The sequence below is a fragment of the Equus caballus genome, chromosome 8 (assembly GCF_041296265.1).
Source record: "Equus caballus isolate H_3958 breed thoroughbred chromosome 8, TB-T2T, whole genome shotgun sequence".
In the NCBI taxonomy this organism is placed as follows: domain Eukaryota; kingdom Metazoa; phylum Chordata; class Mammalia; order Perissodactyla; family Equidae; genus Equus; species Equus caballus.
In genome coordinates this window covers 99,257,063-99,276,735 of record NC_091691.1, presented here as the reverse complement: position 1 = coordinate 99,276,735, position 19,673 = coordinate 99,257,063, and the positions used below count along the sequence as shown (strand labels likewise).

The window sequence follows — 19,673 nt, the reverse complement described above, 5'->3', positions numbered from 1 at the left end:
AAGGTTTGGTGTGATGGAAAAGCAGGTAACAGTGGGAACTGACAGGCAAGGAGGTGAGAGCCCACAGGACCGTGAATGCTGTGTGAAGGCACACCACAGTGGAGATGTCCAAGGAAGACCCAAGGGATGGTCAGTGGTCAGAAGGAAATATTGGGCTTGAGCACTTAGAATTCTCTTTGCAAATGTCCCTTATTAAACCAGTTACCCCCTTCTTTTGTCCTATTCACTCTGTTTCTCTAACACATAAGCACAGTCACACACACATGCATGTTGTACATTCTTAAGGCTTTACCTACTGGTTCAAATATGGGCCTTGTCCATTTCTTTACATAGTTTTATGGAAACCCAGAATAAATAAAATAATACAACTCTGTCTTAACAGAGCATCTCTGCTATGCTAAATAGTACTGAGACTACACTCGCCAGTCACAAGGAACTGTTACATTATTCTATTACCTCCCTCTAGCTTGGGAGAGAATAGAGAGAGGAGGACCCAGACAAGGGGGGCCAAGATTTGCATTACAACTCCTCTTGTGCTAGTGAAGATGCTTGCAGGTTTTTATTCCAGGTTTGATTGGGGGTCTGGCTCCAGTTGTTATGTATTTTCAGCAGCGTGAGAAGAAAACCTCACTGTTTTATCTACAAATAAACTCCCAATGCACTGAGTATCTAACCCTTGATCAATAGCTGATTCTTCTAGCAATGTCTCCAACGCATCCAACACCTGGTCCCCAGGTGGAGCCTACAGTATGGCTCCAAATGTTGGATCAAATGCTGCAGTGCAATTAACCCTGTGAAATGCTACACTTTGAACTTTATAAACCTTGCGATAGTGCTGGATACTTCCATGTGGGAGCACCTCTGGATGGCTCCATTTACTGTAAAGAGCTTCCCATTCAAATACAATACTTGTGACTGGTGATTTTCCAGCCTAGGTCCTGGGGGAAGTTGTCTCAGCCCTGCCCCATCTCTCGTGGTACCTGAGGGCTCCTTCCACTTCAAGCACACACAGGAACAGTGAGTGCTCAGTGAGCACCTGCTGACATTCATAAAAGAGAACGTTACCTTCCGTGCAGGAGGCACTGCACTGAACACGTTATCTTATCTAATCCTCACAGCGTGTCTATGGAGCAAGCACTATTTTACCCTTGATGCTTTCATGAAGACAGTGAGGCTTAAAAGGGTTAAATAATTCTCCCAGAAGCATACAGCTATTAAGTGGATTTAAATCTGATCTCCTAAGATTTAAATCCGGTTGGGCATCCCAGAGATTAATGGTGCCCATGGAATTGGCCTTTTTGGCCAATTCGCACCTTCTTAAGGCCTGAGTGTTGGCGAGCCAAGGCCTCCCATCCGTTCCACCTCCCACCCCCACCCCAGCACCCACCACCGGGACTGAATGCTGCAGGTCTCAACTCCACAGACAAGGAAGGGCTTTCGGAAACACGCAGGAAACAGGAAGAACAGGACCCAGGTACTATTTTCATTTTCCTTGACTCTTTCCAACAAAAGGCTCAATTTCCTTGTGTACTATATTTCATGGGCAGCAAAGACCACATGCTGTTTTTACAACTGATGCCAGCTCTCTCCCACGTCAGTTTCTCCTGTAAACAGCCTGGAGGCCTCCCTTTCTCAATCTGGGTCTTTGTCTTTTGCCCCTCATGGTCGTAAAGAGGTGGAAGACCAGTAGCGAAAGGCGCTGGCTTTGAAGACAAAGGATCTGGTGTCACTGTGCGCCATCATTTCTTTTGTCAGAGACTTGATTGTTTTGTTTGTTTATAATACACGATAATAATAACCACCTCCCAGGGCCATTACTGCAGTGAAGCAGGTGTCCACCATTGTCCACTGTCCCTCTCTGGGGTCTCCTCTGGGATATGGTGAGGAAAGGAACTTTCTCTCAAGTCCCTCTAGAGCAGTGCATTTGGAGGCTGCTTCTCAGGCAGGGGTCTCCTTCACCGGCTCTCCAGCCAGCTGGGCCCCACTCGCTTCGCCGCTGGTTCTGGGCTGGGAACCCTGGACCTCTGTCAGGCTGTGGTGCTCTCTCCTCAGGCACCACGACACAGTTTACGTAAGTGGTTCTCAAAGACTGGATTCCACACCAGCAGGGTCAGTGTCACCTGGGAACTTGTTGAAAACACAAACTTAAGCCCCACCCCACATCTACTGAATCAGAGTCTGTGAGGTGGGGCCCAGGAGTCTACGTCTCAACAAGCCCACCGGGTGATTCTGACGCTCACTCAAGTTTGAGAACCACCACCTTCAGCACTGACTGGAGAGTACAGGTTCTACAGCCAAACTACCTGGGTCCAAGTCCTGGCTCTGCCACTGTGTGATCTTGGCAAGGTGTAGAACTTCTCTGTGCCTCAACTTTCTCATCTACAAAATGGGATAATAATAATATCCTTATGCCAGTACCACACTGTTTTGACTATGGTAGCTTTGTAGAAAGTTTTGAAATCAGAAAGTGTGAGTCCTCCAACTGTGTTCTTTTTCAAGACTGTTTTGGCTATTCAAGGTCCCTTGCAATGCCGTTGGAACTTTGTTAGGGACTGCATTTGAATTTGTAGGTAGCTTTGTCATCTTAACAATATTAAGCCTTTCAGTCCGTGGATGCACAACATCTTTCCATTTACTTAGGTCTTCCTAAATTTCTTTCAGCAATGTTTTGTAGTTTTCAGTGTACAAATCTGTCACCTCTTTGGTTAAATTTATTCCTAAGTATTGTATTCTTTTTGATGCTATTATAAGTGCAATTGTTTTCTTAATTTCTTTTTCGAATTGTTCATTGGTGGTGTATGGAATTATAACTGGTTTTTGCGTGTGATCTTGTACCTTGCAACTTTCCTGAATTTGTTTCTCACCTCTGGTAGGGTTTTGTTTGGGGTTCTTTAGGATTTTCTATATAGGATCGTGTAATCTGCAGTAAAGACAGCTTTACTTTTTCTTTTCCAATCGGGATGTCTTTTGTTTCTGTTTTCTTGCCTACCTGCTCTGGCTGAAACTTCCAACATAATGCTGAATAGCAGAGGTCAAAGCAGGCATCTTTGTCTTGTTCCTTCCCTAGGGGTAAAGATTTCAGTCTATTTAGCTATTTTTAAAAAAACCTTATTCTCCCTTTTCCTAGTTATGTACAACCTTCACGAGGTCTATCTCATGAAACCAGTTCCACACAGCTTTAATCATCTTTGTGACAGCTTTTTTGCTTAGCAACGTCACAGGTTTTGACGTAAAAATACCATTGTCTTCCTCTTATTCTAGTTTATAAATAGCTATGAGCCATGTTCGTTGTTGTCCACTCTCTACTTCCTGAGCCCGCACTGTTTGAGGTACCCTGCCTCACACAGTTCCTGCTCATTAGATATTATGAACTTCCACTGGCAGTGACATAAGCAGCCACCTGGCCCAGTTCATATTCTAAATAACGAAGTACTCATCAGGGTCATAGTTAAGAGTTCCACCCATCTGAATATTGCCTTATTTTTTTCCATCCAAATTCTCATTTCTCTGATCAGTGACATCTTCCAAACACAGATATTTTAGTGAAAGCTTGAGCCATAAATATAGTCAGTCCTGTTTCAGTTATCCATGCCTTCCAAATTTTCTTTGACACAAATTGCCAAAATTGCAGTGTTTAGAACACGCTGGGATCTTTTATTGCCTGGCTCTTATCACTAATGTCTGCCCCAAAACATGCTTATGAAGGGCATTCCCAAGGAACAAATTAATGTTGCTCTAGCCCTCCCTAGATTTAGTACATCTGTTCTGCACTCCATTATAATTTTAAAATTTCAGGGTAGGCAATGTTCTGGTGCGACAAAATTGCCAGGGGACTCCACACAGCCCTGAATGCTGCCAGACAGTTTGAAATAACACATCAGTGAGTTTAGAAAGACCCATTTTTAGAATACAAATGGAGCAAAAAACACTTCATTCACTTTGAGTCAGGTCCAACACATGAGGCAAAAGATGACCATCAAAGACTATGAGGACAAGAGAGCATTAGGACGCCTACAGCCCATCTACTCCAAGAACTGTGGGTATTTCGATAGAAAGCCCTATATTTCTTGCACATCCACTGTGTGCCAAGAGCTGTGTTAGGAGCTCTGCATATATTATCACAACTCTAAGAGGAAGAGTAGAAAGAGTAACCTCTTTTTACTAATGAGAAAATAGGCTCAAAGATAAATAATTTGCCTAAAGTCACAGATCTAGTGCATGGCAGGACAGAGATTAGGTTTGGGGTCTTATAACAACATCTCTCCTCCTTCCCCCATTCCAGGGGTCAGCAAGCTAGGCCTGAAGGCCTAATCCCACCAACCACCTCTTTTTGTAAGCAAAGTCTTACTGGAACACAGCCAGGCCCACTCATTCAGGCATGGTGTGTAATGACTTCTGTGCAATGGGAGAGGTGAGTGGTTGAAACAGGCTGTGTAGTCCACCACGCCTAAAATATTTACTATCTGGCCCTCTTCAGAAAAAAATTTTTTTCAGGCCCCTGCCCTATGTAGGAGGACCTTCTCTTACTTCTAGGTTGTCCTGCCTTTACCTCGTTTTCATCCAGTAGGAATTCTAGAAAAGTCTGCGATATGCCCTAAGATAGTGGCTCTGGCACACTCTGAGAGCTGACAGAGACAGACTCGGGAGGGCTGTTGCCCCATGTAGTTTAATCGCCATCACCACTGAGCAGCTGGCCCAGCACAGAGCCAATCTTCAACATCATGGCAGTCATCCCCAGATGATCTGTCGTCAGGGCCACCTGCAACATGGAAGCACCTAGACCAAGGGCACGCCTGCAGCACCAGGTGGTGCTACCCCATCAGGCGTCCTTTCTGCCTAGGTCTCTGTGACCACAAAGTGTGGCCATAAGCCTCAAACAGCCAGGACTGTTCCTGTGTCTGGATGGACAGTGGACTTGAACAGCGAGGCCTAAACATGTGCCTTATTTATGGGTCACTCCCTCCCCAGCTTTGTTTTGGTGGTGACTCGCTGCTGGTGTGCAAGACCATTTACTTGTGAGTTTGGAGACTACCAGTCTAGAGATTTATGGCACTTAGTAGCCAGAAGAGGAAGCTGTAAAGTGCCTGACAGAGCAGCTCTAAAAATTAAGGCTTCTGTTTCCTGAATCCACAGGCTGAAAATCCTTAAACCCTGCCGCCGGCTTAGCTTTCCTCCTTCTGCACCAAGCTTATTCATGCATAATATGGGAAAGAAAGGACAGGATGAATTTAACGCAATCTTGTCTGAGAACCCTCCTCACTCTTAGTTCCTGAGATGAGGTAGAATATTCCAGTTTCCTGGGAAGTTCATCACGAAGCCATTTGAGAAGGAGCAGGTTGCAGGGAAGAAGTCAGGTGTCCTGACAGCAGCCCAGTGTTTCACCAGGCTGAGGACAGGCCCGGGAAGGGTCTGTTATTTGCGTTTGGAGATATCTAGGGTCACATTGTGCACTTGCCATGTACTTGCTGTCTAACCTGGACCACACATAAATTCTCTCCCTCTTGGTTTTTCATGTCACAGCATTTAACGATGGAAGTTTTGTAAATTGTAGGGTACTGGGCCAACCCTACAACACAGTTCGTTCTTTCTTCACTTTTGCCATTCTCCTCCTTAAACTAGCTGAGCAAAGGGTAAGGCCAAGGGTCTTGACAAATCTGAGGTAAGAAGTTTAAACTGGGGGACTTTAGGGCTCTGAAGAGCAAAGAGACATTTATTTAGGGACATCATCAGCTATTCAGCTTCATTAATCATCTAAGCTGATTTTCTTAAGTATGCGTGACATTGGCATGGAGGACTCTTACTTTCTGGAGTAGGAAGAAGTATTCTCTCCTTTGCTGGGTTACTTCTGCTCAGAGCTGGTTTCCTCCAGACTTGTCCAGAGCAAGGGCCAGAGTTCAAGGGTGAACGTGTGGCATTAGGTCAGTGTCGTCTGCATTTCATTTTAAACGTAATAAACGGGCTCACTGAAAGTAACTTGACATCCACATGGAGAAAAAGAGTAAAACTAATGATAGATAACACCAATAGTTGACATCTCGTCTTTGGTATACGATGTGGTCCTTTTATTTTGGGGGCCTCTGATACCTTGGGAATTCAAACATTTCAAAGAGGTGACTGCAGTCCTAGGAAGCCCAAAATCAGAAAGCCGTGGAAACTGTCCAACTTCCCCGTCCTGACCTGACCCTCACTGCTTCCCTTCTCCTGCCGTGTGTTTCCACGCTTCATAACTGAGGGTTCACATCTTCAACGTTTACAGGAGACTTGCTTCTCTTTCAAAAAACAGAACCATAAAAATAAACGCTGGAGTTAAATCCAGGCGTGCGGCCACCAGGTGGCAGCGGAGCCTAAATGACAGGCTCCCGGCTCCTTCGCTAAACCCAACTGTGGGTGGGGCCCCGGCAGGAGTTTACACATACACATACAACACATTTACCAGGAAGCTGGGACTCCGGGGTGCAAGCCGCGCACTCACAGGCACGCGGCTCAGCAGCGGCAACTCAGGTGGCAGACGTGGCCGAGGGCACGGAGGCTGCGCCAAGACAGCGAGTTCTCAGCCGGACGGTTACCGTGCGGTAAACGTGGGGACCCGCCGCCCTCTGCTCCTGACCTGGCCTGCTCAGAGGCAGAGGCCGGGAAGGCGTCCCCGCTCCCCGCCGGCCCCACAGCGCCATGTGGCCACCCCGCGTCGCAGGGTCTCGGGACTAACACACGCCGTCTCCCTCCGCAGAGCCACGTGTCCGATTAAACCAAGGCGAAGTTTCCCGCTATCTGAGCGAATTCTGGACACATCTTCACTTCTGGAGCTCATTTTGGACACGAATTCGAGAAAGTTCCCTCGACGCTCCCGCTTTGCAGCAGGTCTGTCCGCACCGCGGGCTTCCTCTCACCAATAACCCGCTTCTTCATTTCCCCGGGGCCGGCTCCCAGCGCCCCAAGCGGCTCAGACCTGCCCCGGAAGAAGACGCCGGCCGGCCGCCCAGGAAGGGCCAAGAGGAGGGCACGGGCTGTGGGGTTCCCCACCCCAGGGAGCCGGGACTGGTGCTGGACCTCCTCCTGCCCTCACGGCGGCTCCAACCAGCAGCCACTCGGCCCCACGCACGTCTGCGCCTTCTCGCCTCCGCCACCGTCCTCCCCTCGCAGCGTCCAACTGAAGGACGTAACCAGTCACGTGAAGCAATTCAGCCAATCACAGGGCAGAACGTCAGCCAATCACGTGGCCCCTGTCAACCAGTAACCTGGCCGTACGTGAACTTGTCACGTGGCCTCCACCAGTCACGTGGCTGCCTGGCTTCGGGTGGGTAAACATGGCGCCCGCCTTACTGTGAATCGGTTGTTTGTGTTTCAAAGAGTTTTCTTGCCCCTTTCTCCTGCGCAGTCCCCAGGGGAGTCCGGGTGGACAGGATGCTGCTGCCCTACAGGTTCGGGTGAACGAGGAGCGCGGCGCTGCAGCGCGATATACCCGAGGCGTGTTATGCAGTATCAGGCCGGAGGGGGCCGCAGGGGCCTGGAGGCGGGCGCCCCGCCTGGCGCGCAGGTGGAGTAAGGAGCTGAGGGCAGGAATGGATCTGTGATTCTTTAAAAATAGACTCTCTCGGGCATTGCCACTTGCCAGCACGTTCAGGCCCCCAGTGGAAGCTTTATTTCCCCTGCTTCAATTCGGCGCCCCCGGCTCTCCCCTTGATTGCAGTGTTTTCAGGCCCTCGACGTCCTCTATTAGCCTCGGCCTTTTCTTGGGTTTTCCTTTGCCCTCTTACATTGAAAACAATGCCTTAAAAGGGAGACAGCTGAGATTTCTGCAAGACCAGTTTCATCTCAAATTTCTCGCCTGCAAGGAAGAGGGAGAATGGGCCCCCCTGACCGGGCCGAAGCAGTGTGACCGTCTTTAATAAGTCCAGACTGTTCTTTACCAAAAATCTATGCTTCCTTCTTCTCGAGCCGCGAGCCCTGCTACCCAAGACTCCAGCCCTCAGTTTTAGGAGGGAAGAGAAAAGACGGCCAGCGTGAATGGCTGTGATGTTATCTAAACCTTTGAGCTCGCTCCTTATCAGCTCCAGAGCTCCCAGCCCCAGTGCTGCCCGGATTGTTTTTTGAACAGTTTAGCACAGAAGGCAGGCTTTTCTAAGAGTGAAGGCCCGGTGAAGAGGACCCAATCCGCGAAGGAAATTTAAATTCCAGTCCACTAAGCAATCTTTTGCAAAAGAGCCCTCTTTCCCAAGCTTGCTCGTTTTCAGGAGCAGCCTCCTCAAATTGCTGAAGGCGCTTCTCCCACCTCCATGCGGGAGATGCGAGATCCCCCGCAGGGTCCTCTTCCCCTCCACTTGGGACCGCTCTAGCCGTGTTCCTAGGGTCACAGAGTTTGTAGAAGTTGCAAAAGTAAGACTTTGTTTGTATTCTTTTTCTTAGTTTCCTCTCCTCAGAAATTGTAACAGTCCCAAGTTCCACAAAACCCGGATCTGAGCCTGCTTTCCTTTTATATAAGGCATGCAGATGGGTGAACGCTGGGCTACAGAAAGAAACTATTACAACTCCTTTCTCTCTCCTTTTTTTTTCTTTTGTTTTTGTTGTTGTTGTTGTTGTTTTGAGGAAGATTAGCCCTGAGCTAACTACTGCCAGTCCTCCTCTTTTTTTTGCTGAGGAAGCCTGGCCCCGAGCTAACGTCGTGTCCATCTTCCTCTACTTTATATGTGGGACGCCTACCATAGCATGGCATGCCAAGCAGTGCCATGTCCGCGCCCGGGATCTGAACTGGCGAACCCCGGGCCGCTGAGAAGCAGAACGTGCGAATTTAACTGCTGCGCCACCAGGCCGGCCCCTTGCTCCTTTTTTTTTAAGCCAAATAAGAAAATCAAACTTTACTAACACCATACGGACTGATTCCCCCATCCCTCCCTGTGCTTGCCCGACAGGCACAGACACCCCTGAAGAGAAGATAAAGGCCCACAGTGAAGGTTGGGGGCAGGAGAGGCTTACTAGCTGGTTTCTTTTGGCATTTGGTCTATGTGCCTAGGTTACATATGAGAAGCATATTCATTCTTACTACTTGCGCTCAAAACACAAGTTGGAGTGAGAGCAAAGAAATATATTTTTAGGGGCCAGCCCAGTGGCTTAGTGGTTGAGTTTGGGCCCTCCACTTCCACAGCCTAGGATTCGCTGGTTCAGATCACAGGTTGGAACCTACATATCAGTTGTCAGGCCATACTGTGGCCACATCCCACAGACAAAATAGAGGAAGATTGACACAGATGTTAGCTCAAGGCTAATCTTCCTCACCAAAGAAAATTTTATATATATATATATATATATTTAAAGTTAAGATAAAATAGTTTAAAAATATTGTTTATTTTTATCACACCCTTTAAAATGTGTGTGATTATAGTAAACAAAGCATGTTAGTGCAGTAATTGTACATATATATGTGAGATCAATAAATTATTTGGGTAGGTGCTCATTTTTTTTGTTTGTTAGAGGTACACCATCAAAAGTTTGGAGCTTACAGCTTTAAAGTATTGTGTTAACAATCCCATCTCCATGCAGAGGAAAGGAAACTAGGGCAGAAAAAGTGTGCTACTAACTTGTCCATAGATGTTCCTTAAATGAATGTATCTCAGATTCACCATTTGGATTCACCAGCTACTCTCTTAGAATGCAAAGTTGCCTGTGAGAGAGAATCTCAAACTGGGTCAGCAATGGGCTAGTCATACCTTAGTATGAATTACTGCAATCAGTTCCTTGTCTATCAGCAGTCAGGCACTGTTGGAAATGAAAGATGGGAGGAAGGAAAGAAAAGAAATTGGATGTTACTCATTTTGGATGATGGGTGTTTGATCTGAAAGTGCAGTTTCCGTAGGACACCATTCTGGGGGAGCTGCTTGCGGGCATGTGTGTGTGGCACCAAATGAAGAGAGAATTGAAGAAAAAGAAAGAAAGAGAGTAAGACCTCTAAGAGAGTAAGGACCTCTAAGTCTCTTCTCTGCTTCCCTTGATGTCCAGGCTGTACTCACCATCCACCCTGCACCCCAGACCATCGGGAGGGTTCCGTTATGGAATATTCCATTTCAGTTACCTCCATAAATAAAGGACGTACGCTGGAAATGTCAATACTTTGACTCTGCCTTCCAGACACATATTTACTTCTGGAAGCAGCCCAGAGGTCCTACATCAGGCTGCACACCCTGCCTCTGAGTTTGGAAATATGACTGTCCCACTTGTGGGATTTTTGGAGCTTCTGATGAGTGCACATCTTGAATCAGAGAGCTCTAGAATATTAGAGCCAAAAAACCATTTAGAGAAAGCTTGCAGCTTTATTTCACAGACACGGAGAGTGGGTCAGAAAGACTGCAGGGAGTGCGGACAGGCCTGCGGTGGGTCTGTGATGGGAATTCCCGTGTCATCCTTTACTGCTGGCCAGGGTTTTAGGCAAGAGCCTCAACTCCCCCAGCCTCCGTTTCCCTGCAGGTCCTGTTTCGGAACTATATGTGTTACTCGGGATATCCCACGTGCAGACGCTCAGCGCAGTGTGCTGCACGTCAGCCTTTTAGCCGTGAATACACACTGCCTCTCCTACTCTTTGGCCCAAATCATGAGCTAATTGGGTGTAGTCCTGGCCCTAAAAAGAAATGCAGGGTATATAGGCCTGTACATGATTATTACAGAATTTCATTCTTAATAAAAGTGGTCCCCATTGTCTCCTTAGAAGCAGGAATGTATAACCTTTAGTTTCCCCTCTTTTTAAGTTGCTAATATTTAAAGACTTTGGAATAAGACAAATTTATCCAAAGTTGGCCCTTTGAGCCAGGCCTCTTGTGTAGGTTGCTGCACTTACAAGGAAATGGAGCTTTTTACTTTGCTTGCAGGAAAAGTCAGCTGTGCCAGGGGTGTGTGAGCCCAGAGGCCCTCCGTGCGGTGGAGTCTCACCTCTGGCTCTTGCTCACAGAGCCCCTGCATTCCAAAGTGTGACTGCGGAGTCCGCCCTCCAGAGCAGAGTCAGCTTCTGTTGTGATCGACCCAGACAGCTTTAAAATATGGCCCAAGTCCTGGTTTGTTGTTGCAACAGTATCATATTTATTTAGGTGGGACTTTTTTTTTTTTATTTTGTAATCTAATTTAAAATAACTTTAGCAGTACAGATAAAGGTCATTCATGTTACATTTGGTTGTGTAATATGCCAGATATTATTTTTTAAACATATAACAGTTTTTTTTCCTTCTTACTTGAAGCCACCTAGATTTGTTTTTGTTTTTGTGAAAATGGGTCCTGCCTTCGAGGAGCCCTGCTTACTTTCTTTGGAGATTGCCGCTGGAAACCCAGATCTGGCTGCTGGCTGTGCACATGCATTGCGACCAGAGTCTCATTATTGTTTTAATATGCATTTCCTTGATCAGAGAATTTGAAATTGCTCATTTATTGACTTTTTTCCCCTCCTTCCTCTATAATATATTGTTTGTCATATTATTTGCCTGTTTTTCTATTAGGATGTTTATCATTCTTAATTTGTAAGGAATCCTTAAAATTTAATATTAACACTGACATAATTTTAGTACATAGTTATCCTATTTGGTCATTGGCTTTTAAATTTTACTTTTGTGTTTTTCTAGCATACAGAAGCTTAAAATTTTTAGGAGTCAAATGTCTTTACCTTTTACTGTATATATTATTTTACTGTTACACCAAACAGGTACATACTTACTTACAGACTTATTTCCTTGTCTTGTGGCTTCTTCCTTTGTTTTTTCACTCCTTCTTTTCAAGTTTATGTCTAATTATTCTTGAATTTGTTTTGTGAAGTAGTGCTCTAAATTTATTTTACTTAATTTTATTTGCAAAGTATTAACCATTGTGTCACTGATTTAAAATTTTATTTTTATCTTTAATTCTTATAAACACTCTGGGCTGTGTCTTCTGCCCCACAGATGCCTGCCTATGGCTGTGCAGCTGTGCACAGCACAGCATTCTCTGTATATCTTAAAGTACATTGTATTGTATTGTTAATCATAGTAGTGCAGACATGCACTTAAGGAAAGGTTCGAGGCTTTTCTGAAAAACAACAGCTCCATTTCACCCTCCCTCACTCCATTCGTATCCATCAGAAGAAATATTTCTAATTATTTTAGTGGACTTTTGTTTCCTGCTAATTTTCTCGGCTGTTCTTGAACATTATTTCTTCAAATAAACTTTAGAATTATTTTGCATAAAAAAAATCCTTCTTAAATTTTATTGAAATTTGTTAAATTTAAAATAGTTTTGAGACAATTAATTTCTTTGTAATACTGATTATTTTCTGAAATGTCTTCCCATTTGTTAAAATCTTTCATGCCCTTCATTGAATTTGTGGAGTCCCCGCCTCCACATCCAGGCCCTCTTTTATTTTTTTTTCGCTGGGAAAGATTTGCCCTGAGCTAACATCTGTTGCCAATCTTCCTCCCTCTCTCTCTTTTTTTTCCCTCCCCAAAGCCCCAGTGCATAGTTGAATATTCTAGTCATAAGTCCTTCTGGTTCTTCTCCCACAGTTTGGCTGCTGACAGACGAGTGGAGTACTCCGCCACTGGGAACTGAACCCAGGCCACTGAGGGGGTGAGAGCGCTGCACTTTAACCGCTAGGCCGTCAGGGCTGGCTCCAGGCCCTCTTTGATAATTCTTCTTTAGTGTATCCCTAAGTATTGTGTGTGTATGTATGTGTGTGTGTATTATTCAAATATCAAAGATATACACAAAAGACATACTTTTCTCGATGTGTTTTTCATAAGAATAAATTTGTGGGGCCAGCCCCATGGCCGAGTGGTTAAGTTTGCGTGCTCCGCTTCGGCAGCCCCGGTTTGAATCCTGGGCGCAGACATGGCACCACTCATCAGGCCACGCTGAGGCGGCGCCCTCATGCCACAACTAGAAGGACCCACAACTAAAATATACAACTATGTACTGTGGGGATTTGGGGAGAAAAAGCAGAAGGAAAAAAAGAAGATTGGCAACAGTTGTTAGCTCAGGTGCCAATCTTTTTTTTTTTTTTTAAGATTTTATTTTTTTCCTTTGTCTCCCCAAAGCCCCCGGTACATAGTTGTATATTCTTCGTTGTGGGTCCTTCTAGTTGTGGCATGTGGGACGCTGCCTCAGCGTGGTTTGATGAGCAGTGCCATGTCCGCGCCCAGGATTCGAACCAACGAAACACTGGGCCGCCTGCAGCGGAGCACGCGAACTTAACCACTCGGCCACGGGGCAAGCCCCTCAGGTGCCAATCTTTTTTTTTAAAAAAAAGAAGTGTTTCTTCTAGTCATTTGTTTCATAGACACTTGCCTCAGCTGATACAGAGTAGAATAGTGATAACAACAAGGCAGTGTTGAGGGTGACCTTGTTTCTGGGCCACCACCTTTCCAATAGCAGTACTCAGAGTCATTGCCACCAATTGCGGACATGCCACATTGGTATTGGTATCCAAAATGCAGAACCTTGGGTGATACTTTATTTATTTTAATATATCAAAATCTTACAGACTTGTGATTCCCTTAAATCATTGTGGCCCAGTAATTCAAGATTTTGGATGCTTTCTTTCTGAGATAACCAAGAAGCTTGGGCAAAGATTCAGGCAGGTCGGTTTACATGAGGGATGGTGATCTGTGATGGTTCCTGCCCGTCTCAGGTCGTGTTCTCGCTGCCAACAGGCAGGCCCAGCGCCCACACACAGACGTGTCCAGCCTCGGGGGGCACGCACACGCTTTCAAACAGCCGCCTCCCTCTGTCTTGAAATCCAGCTTGAAGGTCTCCTCCTGGTGGAGGTCTTCCCCACCCCACGCGGCTGGTTTGCTCCCTGTTCTCTCGGTGCTTTATCTTTGGCTTATTCTTCATAGCGTGGATCACGGTGCAATCATATGATTCTTTGTATAGTTTTTCTCTCTTATTCAGCGTTCTGTGAAGGATACAATCTTGTCTCTTGTACTGTTGCACTTGCTGCGCCCAGTGTGAGCACACAGCACATAGCAGGTGCTCAGCGAACATTTGCAATGAACAGGGTGACGTTGGAACCGCCTGAATGCCGAGCAGTTGGAGCACAGGTAGGAATGCTTTTCAACCAATAAAATTTTTATTTTCAGAGATTTTTAACGGCAAGGGAAATTGCTTCTTTTCATAATATTAGGTTTGTGCAAGTCAAAAGTAAAAATAGGTACAGGAAAATTGCTGGAAAGACATCAAATCATTCGCAGTGGTTCTTGGTGGCATGGAGAACTATGCTTTTGTGTGTTTACTTTAAAATGGGCATGCATTAGTTTCATAGTCAGGAAAAAGGGGTTTTTGTTTTGTTTTTCAGTTGATTTAGAATATTGTAGGCTAAGTTACTGGAAAAAGTCCCTCTTAGGAATAGGAAAATTGGAAGTAAAACCAGGTTTTGAAACAGAGATTTCAATAAAATGATATTTTTAATGCTCTGTTTAAAAAGAATCCTGGCTGATCAGGAGAATCGATGGTAAATAAATTGTGATGTATCTGCCCAATGGCCCACTCTCCAGCAGAGAAATGAATGAATTACAGCCACACGTGTTCACATGGACAAAACCTGCAGGAGAATGTCGAGGGGAAAAAAATCTATGATGCCATTCATAAAATAAAATCAATTTATAATGTCAATTCCATAAATTTTAAAAATACATAAAAATACTGCTTATTGTTTAGAATACATGAATGTATTGTAAAGGTGTGAAGAAATATAAGAAGGCCATGAGCACTGAATTCACTAGAATGGTTACTCTTGTTGGGGGAGGAGATTGTGCTTGAGGAGAGAGAAATGGGGCTTTGATTTTTTTAAGTTGAGTGGTAGAAATATGGTGTATTATATAATTCTTTGTACCTTTGTGTATGTCTGTAATGTTTTATAATAAAATTCCAAAATTTCATAACAAATTTTGAAATAAAAGCAAAAATGAAAGGAATCCTGCTATTAATTCTTTCATAAACAAAGATTCTTTTGTAAATATGAATAGTACACTTTCACCAGTTTATAAATTCAGATTCTCAAAGGCTCTCCCTTCCCTGCCCCACCTCCCTCCTCCCTCTCTCTCTTTTTTCTTTCTTTCTTTCATTCTCTCTTCTTTTTTTGGCTTTATTTTAAGGTAGTTTACTCTTTTTAACATAGATGCTTTTATTAGGAGAATTAGAAATCACATGAAAACCAACAAATAGCACTTATTTTGTCACTTGGCATTTTAGTCTTGCCTTGCATGATTGAGAGAACTTTTAGGATTTTTCTAGTGCTTTAATTTACAGGTAATTTATATTTCATTTATGCAGATTTCTAACTTGGCAGGCACTCCTAGAAAGCAAGCAAGTAAAAGAAATATCCTTCTCTGGCTTTATTGGGTCACGATTGATTTCCTTTTTCAGGATCAGCAATTTGAGAAAACAGATGAACTGCACTGGCTTACGAATTTCTGACGACTTGCACTGTACCTGCTGGGCTCCTGACCGCGTGAAGGGCGAAGGCTGGCCTCACAGCGGCCGTGCCCCCGGAAGCGCAGTGCAGAGTGCCGCGCAGCGCCCTCCTGACCGCATGAAGGGCGAAGGCTGGCCTCACAGCGGCCGTGCCCCCGGAAGCGCAGTGCAGAGTGCCGCGCAGCGCCCTCCTGACCGCGTGAAGGGCGAAGGCTGGCCTCACAGCGGCCGTGCCCCCGGAAGCGCAGTGCAGAGTGCCGCGCAGCGCCCTCCTGACCGCATGAATTTCTGATGACTTGCACTGTATCTGCTGGGCTCCTGACCGCATGAATTTCTGATGACTTGCACTGTATCTGCTGGGCTCCTGACCGCATGAAGGGCGAAGGCTGGCCTCACAGCGGCCGTGCCCCCGGAAGCGCAGTGCAGAGTGCCGCGCAGCGCCCTCCTTCGGTGCCCCAGCACAAGGGAGGCGGGGCGGAGCTGCCCTGCAGGTGGCTGAAGTTGCCGTCCTGGAAGATAGATGCTTCCATCCGCTGTGCCGTAGGTGCAAGTGCTCCCCTCGCAAAGTGCTATTCCATCATAACCTTCTTATTTCGCGCCAGCTCTGGGGTTAATGTTTGTCTGCTATGTTAGGGGAAATAATAACTGCTTAAATGCAGAGAAATACATTTATTTGACAAACCTTTGTGCTAGAGAAACCAAAAAGAGGGGCTCCTTGACCTGGTGCAGAAGCAAAGCCAGTCACTTAAGCTTCTTGCTCTTATGCTGAGCCGCTGATAAGCTTCTCGCCTAATTTTAGCCAAAAGGTTCAACTTCCACTCCCCCATCTTACTCAGAAATAATTTCTTTCTTTTTCTTCCATCAACATACCTGTGAAGATATCAAATAGCAGCAAAATTGCTGAAAGGCAGACAGAGCAGAGGAGGAAGGACCCTGGGTCATCTTGCTAACTGGGAGTCAAGCCTCAGATCACTGAGCGTTAACTGCAGTGCAAGAAGTCATTCTGCTGCCTGTGTCGTGGGCTGAGCCCTTCCCCCACCACGGGCTTCTCCCAGAGCGCGTGGGCACACTCACACTCAGCACTCACACTTACGTTCATATACACACATTCATATACAAACATTCACACATTCATATACACCTACTCTCACATTCACTCACACTCCTGTGTATACTCTTACACCCTACACACTCGCCTTCATACACACACAAGCACACTCCCACACTTGTACACACAGCCCAACTGCCCATGCACAGTGCAGCCTCCTGGTTGCTCTGCTGCACGAGTCTGGAACAAATGAGAAGGCTTGATTTCCACATCCCATGGTTGAGAACTGACCCACTTAAGCTGTGTTTATGAAGATAAAGAGGTGAGCCAAGGAAATGGCCCAGGCATAGAAAACCTACCATACGGAGCAAGATCCTTGTGACCCAGATTCCCGCCTCCGTGGCCGCGATGCCCCGAGCAGTTGTGTGTTCCTCCATTTCACCTTAGCTGAGAAGCTGGATCCACGTGGCACACTGAGCCCGGCCACCGTATGGCTGATGGGGATGTTTCAGCTGCCTTGAAAATTGATATTGATCACTTCAGAAGGCATCATCGGGCAGCGATTCATCTTGATGGTTAAAATGGCCACAGTGATTGGACTCCCCACGCACAGCTGCATTCCACACGCCAACCTGATCTTGCTCTTGGATTTAAAGGTCAAATTAAAATCGGTCACCCAGCACTGCAGCTTAAGTGCCCAGGTTTACAACCTAAATTCTTGTCATGTGGCTGCAGAGGTCACCAACAGCAAATAAACATCCTGTAGTTTGGGGTAAAGCAAGAGGAAATATTAATTTAAGAACTAGAATTAAACTGCAAATGTCCGGAACACCATGTATGTAAAGAACATGTTACATTTAAACCCAGAAACTGGTATGGCATGAATTTGGGTTATTTTAATTTTATCATTTTTGAAAAAGTCTCATTTGCAAGTGGCAGGAGATAATTATTGTGAAAGATAAGTTGGTCTTGTTTATATTCAAGAACCAACTCAGATTAAAGTGATCTTTTAAAAGGGCTTGAATAGAAGAATAAATCAGTATTGGTGTCAGTTTGTCTTATTTCAATAATAGTCACTATGGAAACAAATCACTGACCTATTTCTTTTCATACCTCCAAGTAAACAGTAGGGCTCCACTTTTCCGTGTATCCTGTTTCTTTTGGACAGGAATTTCTGGTACAGAATGTCTCTAAATCACTTTTTATTGAAACGTATAGTTCTTTCCTACATGCTTATTTTAGTTGTTTTAAACATTCTCAGCCTCATTGTGGATTTCTACTGTGAAAGGCAGACAGAACGCTCAGCTCGATCCCTCAGCATCCTTCTGGCAGGCGCTCACCAGCCTTTGCTCGGAGGTGGAGAACCCAGTGGCTGCCGGATGCAGATGTCGGGCCAGCGTTGGCTCAGACACACCATGTGATGCCCAGTGTGACAAGTCCACAGAGTTTCACTTTAGTTTCTTTTCCATCCATGCCAATCTGTAATTACAGACAAACAGGAATGTCACAGAAGGTCATTTTCCACATTAAGCTGCTGATTCAGGAAAGAACAAACCAGATATTAACATGTGTGTGCTCCCTTCCTTGTCCTCAACCCACATCCTAAATCCATTTTATATTTGGCTGAAGCCAGAAGTTGCTAAATATAGAGGTTGCACTCTCATGGCACTCACGAGTCACCCGGTGGGGCTGTCTGTGCGTCCACATGCCCAGTCTGCCTGAGCCCGTTAAAGCAGCGAAGTGTGGCCCTCAGCCCCAAACCACCTCCCAGCCCTTGCCTCCGAGGACACACTCCTGTTGGAATATCAGAAGGAAGTACACCGTGTTTAACTGGATTTATCGCCTGCTGGTTTTGTGGCCTATAAAAGCGCTCCTCTTCAGTTGTTTATTGTGTGAGATGGAAAATTACAGAGACATTTTTTTAAAAGGCACACACAAAAAAAGACCAAAAAAAAGACATAAACCCCAAACGGTGCTCCACACAGCTGCAGTGCTCGCCAACAGAGCAACGAGACGAGATCTGCAATGCTCTATACAGCGTGTTACAAACAGTGGGAGTAAAATGGCCATAGTGATGAATTTTTATCTGACAAATCTATTTTTAAAAATGGAAAGAGTTCTGACCTAATATGGTAGTGCCCCAAATGTGCCTCAGTTATCTTGGGAGAACTTTTTGAGATTTCACTACAAATACTACTTTCCTTTTTTTTTTTAAGGTATGCTTTTTTTTTTTGTGAGGAAGATTGACCCTTAGCTAACATCTGTTGCCAATATTCCTCTTTTTTTTTCCCACCCCAAAGCCCCAGTACACAGTTGTATGTCCTAGTTGTAGGTCATTCTAGTTCCTCTATGTGGGATGCCCCACAGCGTGGTTTGATGAGCTATGTGTACGTCTGTGCCCAGGATCCAAACTGGCAAACCCTGGGCTGCTGAAACAGAGCACGCAAACTTAACTGCTCTTCCATGGGGCCAGCCCCCAAATATTACTTACTTTCTGCTCTTACAGCATATGATTTTCCAAACAGCCATGTCAAGATGATATCAAAGCCGTTGTTTGGAAAGTGGGAAAGATGGCATCAACCTGAAAACTTGGTGGATTGCTTGTAAACATGCTCCCATTCTCCACGTCTTCCTTTGTCCATGCCCTTTGCAATATGACTCAGCAGCTCCTCTCATTAAGAGGTAGAGTCTGTTTCATCACCCTTCAAGTCTGGGCTGGCCCTGTGACCCTCTTTGATCACCAAATATGGCAGAAGTGACAATCTACTAGATCTGAGCCTAAGCCTCAGGATGTCTTACACACTCACACTCTCTTTCAGCCACTGCCACAAGAACAAGCCAGGGACAGCATGCTGCAGGATGGGAGAGCACAGGAGAAGAACCGGAGCATGCCAGCTGACCCCCAGCTGACCACACAGTCATGAGGGAACCCAACTCAGACAGGAAATCCTCCTAGCAGAGCCCAGCCAAAATTGCTGGCCCATGGGATCATAGCTAAATACATTATTCTTGTTTTAAGCTACTAAGTTTTGGGGTAGTTTGTTACACAGCAATAGCTAACTGATACACCTTTTCTTTCTCACTTTACCAACTCTTCCATCCCCCAGTAGGGGCTTATCATTTGCAAAACATCCTGGTCAAAGAATCAGGAGACCTAGCTCCCGGTCCTGACTCTGCAATATTTAGCTATATGACCTTGAATAAGTGCTGT

The 19,673-nt window shown here is 45.5% G+C and overlaps 1 protein-coding gene across 1 annotated transcript; it reads left to right on the top strand.

The window, feature by feature from the left end:
* The first annotated feature begins 13 nt into the window (after positions 1 to 13).
* Positions 14 to 14,036, top strand: LOC111774772 (uncharacterized). Its single transcript, XM_070221205.1, has 5 exons — positions 14 to 129; positions 1,323 to 1,474; positions 6,728 to 7,294; positions 12,507 to 12,570; positions 13,894 to 14,036. The coding sequence occupies exons 1-5, from the start codon at positions 14 to 16 to the stop codon at positions 13,901 to 13,903; spliced, it is 909 nt and encodes a 302-aa protein (XP_070077306.1). The 3' UTR covers positions 13,904 to 14,036.
* Positions 14,037 to 19,673: the final 5,637 nt, after the last annotated feature.

What these genes read in the sequence shown, in the direction of transcription:
- LOC111774772 (XM_070221205.1), top strand. Translation starts at nt 14, where the DNA reads ATGGAAAAGCAGGTAACAGTGGGAACTGACAGGCAAGGAGGTGAGAGC. An exon ending in ACAGGAAGAACAGGACCCAG is followed by an intron (nt 1,475 to 6,727) that starts GTACTATTTTCA and finishes CTCCCTCCGCAG; the next exon opens with AGCCACGTGTCCGATTAAAC. An exon ending in ACGTGGCTGCCTGGCTTCGG is followed by an intron (nt 7,295 to 12,506) that starts GTGGGTAAACAT and finishes CTTCTCCCACAG; the next exon opens with TTTGGCTGCTGACAGACGAG.